General features: G+C 38.3%; 2 protein-coding genes across 2 annotated transcripts in view; both read right to left on the bottom strand.

Moving 5' to 3' along the window:
• Positions 1 to 19,118, bottom strand: part of CPNE3 (copine 3) — a 33,428-nt gene that overhangs the window by 9,377 nt on the left and 4,933 nt on the right. The window contains exons 2-8 of the mRNA XM_086608722.1: positions 14,156 to 14,295; positions 13,412 to 13,591; positions 11,991 to 12,065; positions 11,463 to 11,534; positions 10,559 to 10,642; positions 8,828 to 8,917; positions 5,256 to 5,354 (exon numbers count right to left, since the gene is read on the bottom strand). Coding sequence (XP_086464848.1) covers positions 5,256 to 5,354; positions 8,828 to 8,917; positions 10,559 to 10,642; positions 11,463 to 11,534; positions 11,991 to 12,065; positions 13,412 to 13,591; positions 14,156 to 14,287 — 732 coding nt within the window. The 5' untranslated portion in view covers positions 14,288 to 14,295. The remainder of the gene's footprint in view (positions 1 to 5,255; positions 5,355 to 8,827; positions 8,918 to 10,558; positions 10,643 to 11,462; positions 11,535 to 11,990; positions 12,066 to 13,411; positions 13,592 to 14,155; positions 14,296 to 19,118) is intronic.
• The window catches only part of WWP1 (WW domain containing E3 ubiquitin protein ligase 1), an 86,619-nt gene continuing 81,760 nt past the window's right edge, over positions 14,260 to 19,118 (bottom strand). Inside the window, exon 20 of the mRNA XM_086608721.1 lies at positions 14,260 to 14,295. Within this exon, the coding sequence (XP_086464847.1) occupies position 14,295 (1 nt within the window). The 3' untranslated portion in view covers positions 14,260 to 14,294. The remainder of the gene's footprint in view (positions 14,296 to 19,118) is intronic.

Below are 19,118 nucleotides of genomic sequence, written 5' to 3'. Positions count from 1 at the left end.
CCAAGCATCGCTATAGGCTCGGGGAGGAGTGGCTGGAGAGCTGCCTGGCGGAGAAGGACCTGGGGGTGTTGGTTGACTACCGGCTTGATATGAGCCAGCAGTGTGCCCAGGTGGCCAAAAAGGCCAATGGGTTTACTGGCGTGTATCAAGAATAGTGTGACCAGCAGGAGCAGGGAAGTGATCCTGCCCCTGTACTCGGCACTGGTGAGGCCGCACCTGGAATATTGTGTCCAGTTTTGGGCCCCTCGCTTTAAGAGAGATATTGAGCTCCTGGAGCGAGTCCAAAGAAGGGCAACTAAACTGGTCAAGGGGCTGGAAAATAAAACTTATGAGGAGCGGCTGAGGGAGTTGGGGCTGTTTAGCCTGGAGAAGAGGAGGCTGAGGGGAGACCTGATTACGGCCTATAAATACTTGAGAAAAGATGGTGGGGAGTTAGGGGAAGGGCTCTTTACATTAGTGATGGGTGATAGAACAAGAGGAAATGGGCATAAGCTTAGTCAGGGGAGATTCAGGTTGGATGTTAGGAAGTATTTCTTCTCTGAAAGGGTTGTCAGCCACTGGAATAAGCTGCCCAGGGAGGTGGTTGAGTCCCCATCCCTGGATGTGTTTAAGAATAGGGTGGATGAGCTACTTGAGGATATGGTTTAATGGGGATTAGGGATGGTTGGACTCGATGATCTCTAAGGTCTTTTCCAACCTAGAAATCTATGAATCTATGAATCATTTATGCCAGAAATTTAAAAATTCTTTATTCTAAGACTGATACTTTGGGCTTGTATTAAAAATGCAGTTTCAGTTTATTTCATCAAGCAAAATTAAATGCAGCCTGCCCAAAACCAGCAAGAAAAAAATGATTATCAAGACAGAAACCCTGTCTTACCCAAAAGCTTAAAAAAACATTTGTTTAGACAATTGTATTTGGACCAGACAAAGAAATTCTGTACCATTTTCTCTCTAAGAATTCTGCTAACAACTTTCTTTTCGTTAAAGATATGGTGATTCGGGCAAAGCATTGCTGTCTCCAGCAGCCATGGCAACAATATATGAAATAAGAGGTATAAGTTGAAGTTTTCCAAAACCAGTTGTTGAGGCTTCATCAACTAAGCCAACACCTTAACCTCCAACTGCAACCAACAGCTAGCCAGGTTAAGTAGCTCTCTGTCATCACACAGTCATGACGCAGCATGTCTGGTGAATGAACAGTCTGAGGAGGTATTCCAGACATGCCTTCTGGCTTAGTGCCAGAACCAGGTTCTGCTCCTTCGGTTTAAGTTAATTAAGTGATCTTGCAATTAATCTCAAGCAAAAAAAATACACTGACAAGGTCATCACCTGAGAATTCTACAGGCCTCCTCTTTACCTTCCTTTTTTTGGACATTTCACCACCAGCTTCACTTCTCTTTGATGGAAATTCTCTTTCAGAGACTTGGTTTTGTACTATGCCAATTGGTGAGGTATCCACTAAAAACGGCCATGGAATACATAGCGCGTACAATCCCTCAACTACATTTTATAATCCTCCAACCAGAGCGCACTAACATCATGCCTGAGAGGAAGATATGCTCTAAGGGAAGGGGTGGAGGCATTGGGGGGGTGTGAATCAGCAATCCTTCACAGAATGAAAAGTCACCAATCCACTCCAGTCATACAACATCAGTTTTTTCAGCAACTGAGGATATAGAGTCAAACCTATGCTCACCTCAAGTAAACCTGAAAGAAGTTGTGCCAAATATCCCGCAGGTGCAGCTGATGCCAGAATTGTGAGAGTAACTAAAGATCACACTTTGAGTATATAAAGCCAAATTCTAAGGTGCACTGAAAATATTTTATAGACATTATCAAATTAATCAGATCACACAGGATTATAGGTTAGCTGCGTTGTGCTGTCTCACCTTCATCTTACGGACATAGAAATACGTTACTTAGAATAGGTATAGCCACAGTTCTTACGAAAATAACTTTCTTAAAGCATTTCCAAAACCAGCACAGGCAGATTATAACTTAAAATACCTTTTCCTTAAATTCAAAAGAGATTACATGTATTATGCTTCTAGGGGAGCAATTAGCATAGACGTTTGTCAACAAGGACCTCTTCTTCCGAGCTCAAGACTGGTGCATCCCAACAGGTAGGAAGTCAAGAAAGGGCACCAAGAGACCTGCATGATTAAATGGGGAACTGTTGGGCAAAAAGTGGAAAAAGAGAGTGTACAGATCATGGAAGGAGGGGCAGGCCACTTGGGAGGAATATAGGTCTGCTGTCAGAGGATGTAGGGAGGCAACTAGGAAAGCTAAGACCTCCTTGGAATTAAACCTTGCAAGAAACGTCAAGGACAACAGAAAGGGCTTCTTCAAATCCATTGCAGATAAAACTAGCGGCAATGTAGGCCCACTGGTGAATGAGGAGGGTGCCCTGGTGACAGAGGATGAGAAGAAGGCAGAGTTACTGAATGTCTTCTTTGCCTCAGTCTATACTGCTAGAGGCTACCCTGACGAGCCCCGGAACCCTGAGGCTCCTGAGGAAGTCAGGATAGAGGAGGAGTCTACCCTGGTTGATGAGGACTTGGTTAGGGACCAGTTAAGCAACCTGGCCATCCATAAGTCCATGGGTCCTGATGGGATGCACCCACGGGTGCTGAGGGAGCTGGCGGATGTCATTGCCAGGCCACTCGCCATCATCTTTGCTAAATCGTGGGGAATGGGAGGGGTGCCTGAGGACTGAAGGAAAGCAAATGTCACTCCGGTCTTCAAAAAGGGCAAGAAGGAAGACCCAGGTAACTATAGACTGGTCAGCCTCACCTCCATCCCTGGAAAGATAATGGAACAACTTATCCTTGGTGCTGTCTCTAGGCATATCAAGGATAAGAGGGTCATTAGGGGCAGTCAACATGGCTTCACTAAGGGGAAGTCGTGCTTGACAAACCTGATAGCCTTTTATGAGGACATCACTCAGTGGGTGGATGATGGTAGAGTAGTGGATGTGGTCTGTCTTGACTTCAGTAAAGCATTTGACACAGTCTCCCACGGCATCCTCACAGCTAAACTGAGCAAGTGGTCTGGATGATCAGGTAGTGAGGTGGATTGTGAACTGGCTGAAGGATAGGAGCCAGAGAGTAGTGGTCAATGGGACAGAGTCCAGTTGGAGGCCTGTAACCAGTAGAGTCCCTCAAGGGTCGGTACTGGGACCAGTATTGTTCAACATATTCATCAATGACTTGGATGAGGGAATAGAGTGCATGGTCAGCAAGCTTGCTGATGACACTAAACTGGGAGGAGTGGCTGACACATCAGAAGGCTGTGCTGCCATTCAGAGACCTGGACAGGATGGAGAGTTGGGCGGGGAGAAATTGAATGAAATACAACAAGGGCAAGTGTAGAGTCTTGCATTTGGGTAAGAACAACCCCATGTACCAGTACAAGTTGGGGAACAGCACAGGGGAAAGGGACCTGGGGGTCCTGGTGGACAGCAGGATGACCACGAGCCAGCAGTGTGCCCTTGTGGCCAAGAAGGCCAATGGCATCCTGGGGTGTATTAGAAGGGGTGTGGTTAGTAGGTCAAGAGAGGTTCTCCTCCTACTCTACTCTGCCCTGGTGAGGCCGCATCTGGAATATTGCGTCCAGTTCTGGACCCCGCAGTTCAAGAAGGACAAGGAACTGCTTGAGAGGGTCCAGCACAGGGCCACAAAGATGATGAAGGGAGTGGAGCATCTCCCTTATGAGGAAAGGCTGAGGGAGCTGGGTCTCTTTAGCTTGGAGAAGAGGAGACTGAGGGGGGACCTCATTAATGTTTATAAATATGGAAAGGGTGACTGTCATGAGGATGGAGCCAGGCTCTTCTCAGTGGCATCCAATGATAGGACAAGGGGAAATGGCTATATGCTGGAACATAGCAGGTTCCGCTTAAACATGAGGAAGAACTTCTTCCCAGTACGGGTAACAGAACACGGGAACAGGCTTCCCAGAGAGGCTGTGGAGTTTCCTTCTCTGGAGATGTTCAAAACCCGCCTGGACACGTTCTTGTGTGATCTGATCTAGGTGGTCCTGCTCAGGCAGGGGGATTGGACTAGATGATCCTTTGAGGTCCCTTCCAATCCCTAACATTCTGTGATTCTGTGATTCTTCTCAAAGAGTCTGTACACAACACACTTCACGGGAACTATCACAGTTCTCACAAAAAATACGTACTTGAAAATGTGAACACACAAACCTGATAGGTTTGTTTAACTTATCATACTGCTCTGTAACAAGCGTGCAACTTTTTTTTTTTAAATGAAGTAAAACATCTTGCTAAAAGATTCATAAAATCTTCATTAAAAAAGCAGAAAAAAATATTTTTTTAAATCCTCCTGCTCCCCTGTTTTAGGTTTTTTTTGCACACTTTATTATAATTAAGTATTACTGTCAGCATTTAAACCTAAACTGGTATCATCTGGTCCCTGAAAATCTAGAAAAAAAAAGAGAAAAACACCTAAGAGCTCCAATTAGGCAGCATATGAATCACATATGTACCATATGAGTCCAAAATTCCTTACAAACCTTAAGAGGCATTAAACTAAACCATGCATAATTCAAAATTAATTCAGAAACAGGTATCTAGAAGAAAAGCATGGCAGGGCACAAAGCAGCAACCAAAAAACCACTACAGTCAAGGCTGACTTCACTTTCAAGAGCTCTAAAGTATTTAGTACAAATTCAACACTCAAGATATTAGAAAAGTACAAGTAGGCACTCAATATATTCCATTATTATTAAAGCAGGAGCAGTCCTGCAGGTTTTACAGAAATAAAAGAAAAGATAGTAAAATATTTCACTATACATACATACACATCCACGAAACCAAAAACTTTTATGTTAAGGATGCTATGCCACCTTTCTTCTTCTTAATGTAAATCTTGTTTATTGAAAGACTTGCAAATTGTTACAGTTCCTAAGAACAGGAAGGGTAATTTCACTTTAAAGAAGAGCCACATAATGTAATATGTTCAAATGCATTTTTGTGCAGTGCCATAAATGTCGAATTTTTTCATATTCACTCAAATATACATGACAGTAAGTGCCATACTTGAAATAAAAGATCGAGTAACTTAACTGCAGTGACATTTGTACTATGTATAATGTAAATGCTGACTCAGCCTCAACTACAGTAGCAACCGTTAAGGTGTAGTCTAACACAACCTCGATACCTGCAAGTCAAGTGACACAAGCTTTGCTCCAAAATGAGTAAAACACACAGCCAGTTTAGACTATGTAAGACTTACAGGTGAGGATCGAGATGCTTCCTTCAGTTTTGACATTGTCGTTTGAAAACTTCCGATGAGGTCATGAGACCCATCACTATCGTAGTCATAGCACTCAACCTAAAATGAAGTGTTATTTAGTGTTAGTAACAGAAATGGCCCTACAAAAGCAATAAACACTGCAATAAACAATGCGATGGCATTTCTAGTTCAGGCAAAGCTGAACATCCAAAACATTCCCAAAACTCTCGTGTCATGGAGTTTTTCTCGCATTGCAGTCTTAGAATTGCAGAGTTGCATTTAAAAATTATGGATTAAGACTGGGTAAAAGCCAATATACCCAGCTTCAGATCTGATCTTCCACTGAAGTGGAGACCAGAACACTAAGTGGAGTCAGGTCCCACATGAGCAGGTAACATCAATTATATCGAACTGTGTTTTGGGAGTGAGGGGGTGTTAGGAAGTAGGAAAATAACCTGTAGGGGTTTTTTAATTTCATCATGGATTAACAGACTTAAGTTTTTCATAGTTATTAAGGAAATTTAACTATTTCTGAGCACCCAGCTAAAAGTTTAGTACATCGGTTGTTCAGTGATCATGAGAGTCTTATTGATACTATATTACTTTACTAATCTTCAAGGTAGCTCAGAATTTATAAGTATACGAAGGTTCAGTCCTAAATCTAGAAACAAGACTTGAATATTTTTTTTAAGATTAGCATATTTTAAATCATTATGATCCACACTTCATGGATCTGAATGTCAACTAAAAATCCCTCTTTTCCTGTATTGAACATTTAATGCTAAGTTCTACTGTTCAATCAACTCATCTTTTAACACCACAACCCACCAAAGGCGGCAGAACAAGTGAAAAATAGACTTTTTCTGTTTGAGAACCGGCAAGTCTGAGTGAATATAATTTTACCACTGTTAGTTTAACCTCACAGTGTCCTCAATTTCTGTTTTTTAAAAGCTCAACTTATGAATGTGCCTTAACTGACCTTCTGGATAAAAAGCTGGGTATTTATCTATAATAGCATATGCTAATTCCATCCATTTCTGATATTTTATTTCAGTTCAGCAACACAGCCATGGCTAGTTAACTTAATCAGATCACAGAAAAATAAATTAAAATAATTTAGTAATTATAATTATAAATAATAACAATAACAAATCAAGAGTCAAAGTAGGAATCCTCCATCATTTGGAGTCAAAACACAAACTTCAAGAAAAAATTTACTGAATATATATGGCTTAAACTGAACAGCTATTTTCACACCCACCTTTCCGGAAAGAAAAAATCCTATGTTATATTCAAGAAACAATTCAGCTGATTATTTGCCCACTTCATTTAGGAATAACAAAGTAAAATAAACAACCTTAAGATACAATTGAGTTTCTGAGAGGAATTAAGTTTCTGAAGACGAAGAATAATGTTGAAGTATAAAATATGATGCATAGATTGCAAGTTCTACGCTGTGCAGAACATGCCTCTGTGCTGCAGTTTGCTCTACTCCTACAACATTTTTAATTCACTAATAAATAAATAAAATGCATGCACATGCACTGAATAGCAACTTAAATCTCACACAAGCAGCCACAGTACCAACAGACTAACGTTCATGGCAGATACTGTGTAAAAATTCTTTTGACGGCCATAAATTAAGCCAATCAAATACACAGTCAAGTCCTTCTGCACCAGAAAATTTAAAACTGAAGACATTTCCTGAGCCAAAAGTTACGATACCTGTTCACAGCTAGCACTGTTATTTCGTTTTCCTTTTAAAGGGATTAAAGTTTGTCTTGCTTGATATACTTGACTGATGTAAGTCAATTTTCAACACTCACTCCAGGCAAAACAGAAATATTTCTTTTGTCCCACATACGCTCTCTTGGACACGCAATAGCGCCAAGGAATCATGTGATAAAGTTTCATATATTTTTTCCCCAGCAGAACTAGGCATGCTTGCTCCAGATGAAAGGCTCACATTCTCAACACAGAAAAACTTCACTGACTGCAAACACACTCACATGGAAAATAGCAATAAACCCAGAAGAAACAATCAACTTCGTTTGTGCACTGCTGAAGATACACAAACTAAGCCATTAAATAAGTGAAAGCCACTCATTATGGAAGAGTTGGTGGTTTTACTTACTATGTCAAAGAGCCCATCACGTGTACAACTGTGCGCATACAAAAGCGTTAAAAGCATTGTTTAATCCTTCAACATTATAATACAATTCTGTCTGCATTTTAAAGTTTGAAGTGATAGCTCCTGGATTTCTAAGTTAAGACATAATCCTACTGTCTGTCTGCAAGCCCATAACTTTAAGTAAAACCTATTTCCTCTGGAAGCAAACCTACACTTGTGAGGTAAGATTCCGAACAACAGACTTTATTAACACGATGACAGAGCTGAGAATAACTCCATTTTAATAGACATACTTTAATCAATAATGTATAGCTTAAGTATGGCTGCTTACTGAAAAAGAGAAATATATTTACAGTATATGGAGATGTAACAGCTGTCACAGCTACTTTGGGGAAAAGGGAAGCAGAAAAGAATAAGAAGGAAAAAACACAGAAGCAGCAAGCGAAGCAGATTCTGGGCTTGTAAAGTTGTTCATTAGTCTGCTCTATAATTATATATTTAAATCTATACAGGTGCTGTAACACCTAGATCCCTGTGGCTGTTAAGCATTTTCCAGGACTGCCTCAAGTCATATGACTAATATCTGTCACATGCAGATCATGCTCTCATTTTTCCTTTCCAGAGGAAAGCACGGCAAGTACAATGGTTTGTTTCATCTGGTGTTTTTTTCAAATGCTAAAATATCAGGTTCCTAACATGTTCATAATAGCTTATAAATGACATTTTGATCGGTTGTTTAATTTCCCTTAAAGGGAATTCCTGAAGAAAAACATTCAGACATTAAACATAATTTATTCAAGATAAGATTTGAAAACACGAAGAGTTAAAGACCATTCCTGGTAAAAATATCACTTCACAGGTTTGGCTGACTTCCTGACAGAAAATTCAGTTTCATCTGAGGAGAAAAGTTGCTACATTTGGTATCCACAAGAGACATCTGGTCCACATCTGTTACCTCAGCTAGTATAATAAGTGTAATTAATTGTATCAGCTAGGATATTGAGAATTTCATTAGCACTACCTGTTGCCTCAGTAACAAACTATTACAAGATCCATAACACAGAACAAAACATATTCTAGCCTTTAGCATGCATCTTTCACTATACAGTACTTTTTCACCATAAATTTTGGCTGATGCAACATTAAAACTGTACGATCTACATAAGAAACTGAATTGGACATTTCAAAGCTACTTACGTGAAAGTCTGGGCAACCAGTTGAAAAGATCAACTTTTAGCAGATAATGAGTCACAAATGTGAGATTTATTTTTTTTCCCAAAACACGCATGTATCTCTCTGACTTTCAAATAAAATAAGAAACCTAATACTTTCAATTCAATTTGAAACAAAGAGGTAGTAACTAGAATAACACATCTTCCATTTATTACATATTCTAATTTTTTAAATGCATTAATTCATATGCACATTTCATATACATTACCTTGATTGATTTATCCATGTCACTGTAACACAGAGAATTGAGAGAGATTTTGAAGGGCCTCCAAACAGGATTCAGGTTGTTTTTAATGACCTGTTAAAAAACAAACAAACAAAAAAACCCAGAATAGTATTGTTCACAAGAGTGGGAAGTAGTCATTGTAATTGATCGTAGCTTCATGCCACGACTTTTGTAAGCAAAACCAGTTGACTAATACTGCTGTGAATCACCTCCTGCCATTCAAATTCTAACATACAGAATATAAACAAACTAAACATTCCTAACATGCAGTACCACTATCCAAAAGAGATGTTATCTTTCTACTATGTATTTTTCTAGACTGCATTGTGATCTACTATATCATTTAGCTACTACACTGCAAAAAAATAAATTTCTTTATCGTTACAAAGATACTGACATTGGTTGTGGGTTTTTTTTTAAATAAACACACACATATATACATACGCACAAACACATCTAAGAGCATGACTTAAAAAAAACATGGAAAAAGATTGCATTGGAATTTCTGAATACATCAATGCTCTGGACATTACAATTCACTCCAGCTTATATTTATTCTGAAATGCCACTTATTGAAATATTCCCTCAAGAAATCCATTGTATAGTTAAGCAGAAACAGTGCATGAGGATAAAAAGACACCCTTCTGCACACAGTCTCTCAAGCTGAATGCTAAATAAGTGATATTTAAGAATAATATTGAAAACATCTTCAGAATTTGTCAACTGAAAAGTACCTGTAATATGCTCAATACACAAAATAATGATCTTATAAAGCACAAAAAACTACACACAATAAGCAATATTTCATTAATAATACCTAGTAATAGTAATATTTATACTTCCAGCACTGTAGGAATACAGAGAAAGAAATCCCTCTTTTGCAAATGAAAACAGTAAATAATAGTTTGTAACATAAAAAGGTTTTTAAAATCTGTAACATAAAGAACTAATTCTTCAGCCAGTTCTCGATTGGAAGAGCAAAATCTGGATTCATTATTGAAATTGAAGATGACTGAAATCCTCATGGAAAAGACATATTTTTATGCAAAAGAACCACCTCATCAGAGAAACTAATTTTATAAATCTGACACAAAAAAAACCATCCATGCTTCAAAATTAATACATTCACCACTTCAAATGTACCTCGGTTGTGACTAAAGCCTGAGCAAACACTACAGTGAGATATTTTGAACCTACTCCTACCCTGTGAGTTGCTGCCACAAGACCTCTGCATCTCCTCCTGCGTGGAAGGCTGCTGCTCACCAAGCACATTTCTCCTCACTCAGCATTCTCCTTGGCTTGCCCTTGCTATGCAAGCGTTCAGTATAATTACTTTCATTAGTAAACGGTACAGCTAGGTGACACTGACATAAGAACAGCACAGACACAGGAATGCCCAAGTTCTACCCTCAGGGTAGCACTGAGACACATGCCCCTTTGTGACTAAGCACTATCTTTTCAAAACATTTGCAGAAAGTTAAAAAAAAAAAAAAGGTATTTTCCTTTAAAATAAGATGTCATAAACCAGAATCAGGGTAAGACAGACTTCCTGTCTTATCAGAAAATCAGTGGAAGAGCTGAGGTGATTTCTAACTGCATGTCAACTAGCAGACCATTCTCCCTCCTTTTTGTAAGGCACTGTATCTCTAGTGTTGTGGCACACTGGAAAACAAATAACCTTAATCTCTAGGTTGTTGACTGAAAATAACCTACCTCTGTTCTGTGAACCATCACCCAGTTTCCATCTCCAGTCTGCTTGTGGAATTCCAGATAAGGATCTGACTTACCAAAAAAATCCTGTATTTAAAGAACATGTAATTATCCTAGAAGAGCCTCCGGCATGAATGTCATTAAATGCTAGTTAAAACACACTCAGATTAACAAAAAGTAAACTAAACATTCGGGGAACAAAAGTTTTAGGGGAAGAAATGCAAGTCTGATTATATTACCATTTGTGAAAGAGAGGAAGAAAACAGGGCACAGTCTGTCAATTGAAGATAAAAGTCTGCAGTGTCCACATACTAAATACCCAACAGTTCAAGCAAAATAAGACTTACACTAATAAGAACTATGATGGATAGTTAGGAAACTAAGGACTTCATCCAGTTCAAAAAAGCATCATTAAATCGATTGGGAAAAATAATAATTTTTTTCATTTTTTTTAATTTAATTTTTAAGTTTTTCTAAATACAGTATTTTTAGTCAGCCTCCAAATATTTAACATAACAGATTTATACATTCCAAGTACACTCTTCACCATTTATTTCAGAGTGATAACACGTGATCATCTATACAACTATATCAACCAATGGATATACCAAAACTCCCTTATCTTTATGATTAAAACATAAAGATTTACATTTAAATGTAAGCATGCTATTCACAGAATATCCCTGCAATGCACTTGTCTTAGTTAGAAATATGTTATAATTCATTGCAAAACAGTCAATTAAGTTACTCTAAAGCAATCTTTCTTCAATTTCTTTTTTAATGTAAGAAAAATCTTAATGGATTTAATTATTTCAGAAAAAAAAATAAGAACCAACATTTTCATCTTTCCTGTTTTGACAAGATTCTGATTTTACTAGTTTATCAAAGAAACAGCAACCACAAATACCTTATTGTCCAGTTTCCTCGCTTCTACTTCCAATATAACCACCCTGTTATCCTTCACTTCTTCTGCTGTAATCTAGATAGGTAAACAAAATAAAATATTTGTTTTGTATTCAGGAACTAAATAGATTTCTCATATTCACAACACTCCTATAAGAGGTCCATTAAAAAAATCGCCCTTGATTACAAATGAAGCATTAAAAAATGGGGTCGAGGGAGGGAGGAACAATTGAAATTGACATTGAGATTCACTAGATGATGACACTGACAATTAAAGATACTGCCCAAACAGTAGCACATCAGATGCCATAATTATTTTGATGGATGCAATGAGACTTACAGATGTAAAACATAGACTGCTCTCCTTTTGGATTACAAAGTAGTATTAGCAGAAGAAAAAAACAAATGCTTTAAGATACTTTTTACAGCACTGCAGATTAGACACACTATGTTAAAGCTAGTAACTAAAATAAAAAAAACAAACCACAAAAACATTTAAGGATGAACGCACTGAAGAGATTTATTGTCTTACCGTAATACTTCCTCTACCAGCAGGTCTGCCATTTTTAAGCACTAATGGTTTTGTTAGAGTCCTGCTAGAAACTATCTGCCAAGACAAAATTTGAGTATCAAGCATTATTAGTGCAATTTATCAGATTTTCAAAGGAATGAAAGAAAACAGTGAGGTATTTTCATTTCCTTCATCATGAAGATGACAGCATTACATTTATTTCCCATGATCTCCTATAAATAAATTGGTAATACTTGATACACTTCAAAATTCTAAAATACACATGCAGATCAACGCATGGAGTTTCAGGAGTAATATGAAATAAAATGTCTTGTAGTAACATGATACACATTTACAATGCGGGTGGTGAAACACTGGAACAGGCTGCCCAGAGGAGTTGTGGCTGCCCCATCCCTGGAAGTGTTCAAGGCCAGGCAGGCTGTGTGAAGCTTTGAGCAACCTGATCTAGTGGAAGGTGTCCCTGTCCATAGCAGGAGAGCTAGAACTAGATGATCTTTAAAGTCCCTTCCAATCCAAACTGTTCTACAATTCTATAATACCTTAAGTTCCAATCTCAAGTTGTTCTGAAGTTTTTCATACATACCATTCAAACACATGCAAGTCACGTTTCACAAAGGGCTTCAGTTGTAAACACAATGTTTGTCATGCAAACAAACATCAGCCTCCCCCTGCAGTTTCTAGTGGATTTTATTTTATCATCTTCAGGCAGTGCTGTCTCAGAAACGTGTCTACTTATTTTACAGGTCCTTCTTCACTTTAAGAATGAATGACTAATTTTAAATTGTTAATGAATTTCATTTCATAATGCCTCCATCTTCATACTGTACTTAAAATAAAAATACTTCAGACACAGAGGAGGAAAAATCCCAAGACGACTCTCCTGAGAAGTGCTTTCAAAGGATCTATTAGAAAGAACAAGTTAGAAAGAAGCTGTCCAATCGTGACAGCATCAATAGCAGAATTTCGCAGGGAAATGGGAGTGAAATCAACGGTAGAAAAAAACAGAATCACCGCTTGCCTTGACTGGAAAGTAAATTACAAAGTTAATATGGCCCTTGTAAACATTCTTACGTTGCTATATACCAATTCTCTTCTTATGCAGCATAAAAATAAGAATTTGAGTATTAAAGGACATAAACAGTAATGACTAGTTTGTGCTCATTGACAGTCAACTTACTTTCAGACAGAAAGTAACAGACTGTTACCGTTCTAGAGCACATTTCAGGGCATCAAGACCTTTTCCAAATAAAACGTATACATGCTGAACTCAAGCTTGAAAAAAATAAGTGAAGGGAATTCTGTTCAACTTAAGAGTATCCCAACTACACAAGAACACAGTGATAAATTTAAGATAAAAGTGGTTAATGGTTTGAATTCACTTGTATTTTCTTAATTCTAGGGGAAATCATCTGCATACTTACTTGTCCCAGTGTACATTCAAATTCTCCTAAGAAGTCATCATCGCTCAGATCGAAGGTTTTGTTATCGATGTCATATATTCCAAATTTGAGTTTCTGAACAAGCTCAAAATAGTAATCAATTAAGAATTTCTTGGCAAACTTCGGGTTCAAGGAATTCTTAACTCTTTCTGTGCGATCCACCTGCAGTTAGAAAAATATCACTTTATCCACTATTTCACCAACCAATAAGCACTCAATTTAAATAACGTATTATTAAAGACTTTCAAAAGTTCTTCTTAATACAACCTTTCATCAAATATAACTAAACACATTATATTACAAAACTCACTGCTGTAAGTCAGAGGTATTTGAGGACCTGTTTTCCTTTGCTCCCCATAAGGAATATCTATTCCTACACAGGAAAGACCAACGTAACAGTGATATACTGTCAAATCCAGGACGAGATCCTAGTTTTGGTGTTCTATATTTATAAAAGCACATTTAAGCACTTGGAAGGCTTCTTCTGTTGGTCCACACATGGATGGGGAAACATTGCTAAAAATCAGAAAGGTGTAAGTATTTATTAGAAAACTATTATTAGTGTGCTACCTGTATAACTATTATAGGCATAAGCTAATGAAAAGTATTCAGAGGTGCTGGTATATAATTAAAATATTTTAACAAAATCATACACTCCAGAGTTTTAAAAGGTCCAACACGGCAGACTGTGTTTTTAGCAGATTCATGAGAAGCATCACACTGTACCTCATACCAGTGCTGACCACTCGTGTTCTGGAGAAGCACACACAGCGGGTCTGACTTAGAACCAACATCTTTATCCAAGAGATTGGTGCAGGCAATAGTCAACTCCACCTTTGTCACACACTGTGCCGCCATTTGCTAATCTAGAAAGCAGTAACAGAAATCATTATTTTAACAATGGACTAAAAAGCAAACAATAGGATTGTTACGATGCATTAATTCTCTTACTGATCATTAGCTTGTCAGAAGGGAGATTTGTGGCTACAAATGCAAATTTTAAGATTTATAAAGTAACCCTAACCATTCCATGATTCTTAGAATGCTTGAGGAACCAAATGGAAAACAAGATACACCACAAAGAAAGCACAGTGGTTTGAACTGCTGACAATAAAACTTTGCAAGCCTTAAACTACATCCTGTAAAGCTCACATGAATGTCAGTATCTTATAATGTAAATATTAATAATAATTCAATGAATAAGGAAGAAAATCATATGATATACTCCCCCATCAAACATTTGTAACAAAATGCTGAAGCTGTGAGCATGGCGGAATTGGAAAAGGAGTTTAACTGGGTAACAGGAATAGATGATGTTGCTTTAGTAAATCTTTAAAACAACTACAATTTTTAATAATAAACAACTTTGAAGTCAAGTAACAACTGAGAATTAGGAGGAAGTGTTCTTTCTGCAGATTTGTTTGAAAAAAGAACAACTGAAAGCTTTCTCACATTTTCTCTTAAGTATCTCACTCATTTTCCACTGAAACTGAGAAGACCAGAAGATATTACAAACCTACAGAAACAACTTCACTATCAGTTATGAATTCCACTCTGGGATAATGTGCATTTACAAGCCTAATTAGGTCTGAGCAGCAGGTATTTTTTATATAAAAAAAATCTCTGTAACTATACTCTTCAGGAATACAGCTGATCATTTCCAACACCTCTTTGGGAGGTGAGCCTCTACGGGCCAATTGCCCTTGACTCAGAGACTAAAACTTCCAAATCTTTCCACAAGCAGCCTATCTTGGAAGCTCCCAAGCCCCTTCAGCTTAAAGTTCTCCTTCTCTACAGTAAGTCCACAGTCTAGACACAGTTTCTCTCTGGATTAATTTACCTTGAAAGCGCATGAGACACTAAACAGAATAAGGAAGGAAACATCTGCTTCTACCTAGTCAGCTCACTTGCATCATACACATATAGTGTACCTGAACATGAAACTATACTTAACCCAACCCAACTCTCTTCCATTCACTGCATTCATATGAGTTTTGGTGGAAAGGAACTTTGTTTAGAAGCAAAAAGGGAAAGGAAGATGGAAAAGAGGAATGATGAACTGAAAACAGGAGAAAGAAAATGCTGTGCTCTGAGGGAATCTTCCTGAGGCTTCCTGTGTTCCACTAGCACACACTTCACACATTGCCTCTCCATCTCTGTTTTGCTATCTTAGAGATGGACCTTTTGGAGACTGAAGTAAATATAAATGATTGGTAAAGAAACCATTCAAACATCCATGCACATATATTATTTTAAGAAGCATGTCAGATTCACAGAAATCCTCTGGCATCTCCCAAACACCTTAATGTGAGTCCATCTTTGAGTATCTTTTGCTTCCATGACTCTACCAAATCTAAGTCATTGTCCATGAGGGAAAAAAAGTGAAGCTCTAAGTGTTTAAATTGTTTTTAAACCAATGGGGTTTAGGCTTAAAAAGCATAGCTTTAATAGGCAGTCTGCCTCCTTTCTCCTAGTTTTCTTTTTATACTGGTATTTTCCACTCCCTGTTGCTTTCCTGGCTGCCAGACAGAGCTCATTAACAGTCAGCGGCTTTGCCCATAGAATCCAGCGCAGACCAGTGCATGACTCCTTAGTGGTTGCTTCCAGAAAACAACTTTCTGCTGACAAAATGATGCTCTAATACTCACTGAGTAGAGACAGCAAGTAGAAAGAGTTTTCATGGAGTTCGACAGAATTCAAACTTGAATTGAGGCATATTTCTCAAAACAGTCAGAATTTTCTGTTCTATCTTTCCTAAAACTCATTATTACAAGTCTCTGAAAGGATTTGCAGCCACATTTCTTTTATTAAAGTAACATTTCTAAAACCACTGGTAAACAGATAGCATCCAGTCAACCTAAAACTCTGGTCCACTTTTTCTACTTAGCCTCTGTGTGTGTGTGCATGTTGCACTTCTCTTCTATTACAAGTACCTTCTCACATGAATACATCAATTCTGTTACTTCCTCTCCCCCTCCTCATGCCACTGACTCTCCCACTATGCATCTAATGTGGGACAAGAGCATATTTAGCAAAAAAGGTACTGTGCAAAAAGCATCCTTTAACACATATAGAAAGGAAGAATAAAAAAAGCTGCTTCCCTTCTCTAAAATGCAAATGTTCTTGTTTGAGACCTAATAATTGCATCCATATTAGATAAAAGACAACTTATAACAAGAACATGCATTTATCCAAGTGGAGGATACTCAAGTTGAAACCCAGATACAAAAGCAGAACTTCCCAAAACCTGAGATGGTCCTTTAATCTCTTCCATTTCCAGTTTTGCAAAATCCAAGATGAAAAACAATGCGGTGCATTTTCCTCAGAGGTGTTGAGAATATTAGGAATCAATATTTGTAGAATGGGTCGAAGACGTTTGTAATATTTCTAACGCATTTCACAAAGTAATTTGGCTATTTTACTTGGAAAAAAGACAACATGATTATCCATAATACCATAAGACGAATACATATTACGGTACATAGTTGTATACAACCTGATTTTCAGTAACATTATGAACATTAAAAGTTAGTAAAATATGAGTGAGAAAAAGTCATAATCTCATTAATCCAAAACAGTATTTATGGTAGTGAAACTCAGTACAAAACCAACAGATACTTCTCTTAAAACATTGCTGTCATCACTGAACTTGCAGAGGGCACACAGATGCTTCACATGTGTGAACTCAGAAGTCTTTTAAACAGCAATAGATGCTGGAGCTCTAGTAGGCAAATCAGATGCAAAATATTCTAAGTACATGACTGGATTCATTGCACATTTGAGATACTGGAATAACTTTACATGGACAGATGATATTGTTTTGGCGCTGGCAGGATGAGCCTTGACTACCAGTAAGTTACATCACATAACAAGAGACTTGTTTATTCAATTAATTATTGTTATGAAAGTAACTATGCTCCCTATTGGCCAAATATTATTAAAACCTCTGCTTTTCTCAAGCTATCAACTGTTTGTCCTCCATGTAGAGTACACCGTAAGTGAGGTAAAGCGCACCAGAATGGGGCCAGATGAGAGCTCAATAGTCCTTTTTATTCAAACAGCTTCTATGACAACAAGAGTGTAAAACACCAATAATTCTGGACAGGAGAAGACTGGAAATTACTATATAAACTGCAAGGCAGAATTTGTGACATCCAGACTCTGAACTGCAGCAACTTGCGGTCCCAAGGGAAGTACCTGTTCCTCATTCTATGCCATGTCTAGGCTGCTCAAGAGCATGATTAGGTCAACTAAGTATACTACAAGCCTTTCCACTTGAATTGTGATTAACAAAGCAAAACTGTAAGTCAAGGACTAGTCTCATCTTGCAGTTCCACCAATCGTAACGTTCTTTGAATTCCTCTAATGATTTTATTGAAGATAAGTGGCCTCCACCAAATAACCCAGCCAATGCCTGCTTTTCAAAAGAAACCATAAACATGGCATTTTACTTGGAAAGGAACAGATCTGTTATCAGAATAATCTTCTAGCAGAGCACTTAGGAACTGTTCGACTGCAGCAATCCTGTCAATGCTGCAATACTGGAGGAGAACACAGGCTTGCCTTCCACTGCAGTACAATGACATATTCATAGCTATAGGTGCTTCCCAATCTGACAAGCAGAAATACATAACAAGAAGACGACAAAAAGACTATGAAGTGAGCACTGCTCTAGCTGGGTTTGGTATCACTGCGTTCAGTCACAAGTCTCAAACCTGTTCTGATGTAAGCTGTTACTGTCATAGAACATTTCCTGGTTCCTATGAACTACTAATAACAATAGACCAAAAATCCGTATTTTGCAGTCACCTCAGGGTCCAGACGGACACGGAAAAAGCAGAGGAAACATTTCAGAACTTGCTACTAAAGTCTATTCCTGATCAGCTCATCTTCTAGCTATAATGCTACACTGAAGCATTTTATGAAAACTGTGTGCCAGACTGAAAAAGTCAGTACCATATATAAGCAGTGCTCTGATCCTTCTTGGATTATTAAGTACTTCCCATAAACCTGGGCAGATGATAACATGGAAATAAATTAATTACTCAGACAGACTATACAAATGAAAGCCTTGAACCAACTAAAATCACGTTGTCGTGGGTTAGGCCACTCCGGCAACCAAACCCTACACAGTCGCTCACTCACCCTCCCCCCCAGCCCCAGGGATGAGGGAGAGAATTAAAGGATAAACGGGAAACCCGTGGGTTGAGATAAGAACAATTTAATACAGATGATTTAATACACAGTGTAGATGCTCACCACCCCCTCGTATGCGAAGCCCGTCTCGTCCCGAAGCAGCAAACCCGGACAAACGCGAGGCCCCAAAATAGAGAGGGGCAGAGAGAGAGAGAGTACTCCAAGAGTGGGAGTACTGGGAGAGAGAGGAAAAAAAAGGCAATAGAGCAAAAGCGCAGAAGCGGCGAAAGAGCCAAAGCGCAAAAAGCCCTTCCTTCCAGCTGTCCCTCACTTTTATACTGGGCATGACGCTGCATGATATGGAATACTAATTGGCCAGTTTGGCCCTCAATCTTAAGTTCCACCACAAATTACAAGGGGAATCGTGGCCCCCTTATCCCGCCGTGCTTCTGCACTCCGGCCAGAACACAGCACACTGAAAAGTCCTTGGAGTTTCACTTCCAACTACAAACATCAGCTTGCTATCAACATCCTTCTCAGAGTGAGCCTCTGA

This window comes from Tauraco erythrolophus, chromosome 3 (genome assembly GCF_009769465.1).
Source record: "Tauraco erythrolophus isolate bTauEry1 chromosome 3, bTauEry1.pri, whole genome shotgun sequence".
Lineage (NCBI taxonomy): Eukaryota > Metazoa > Chordata > Aves > Musophagiformes > Musophagidae > Tauraco > Tauraco erythrolophus.
This window is presented reverse-complemented; position numbering and strand designations above follow the sequence as displayed.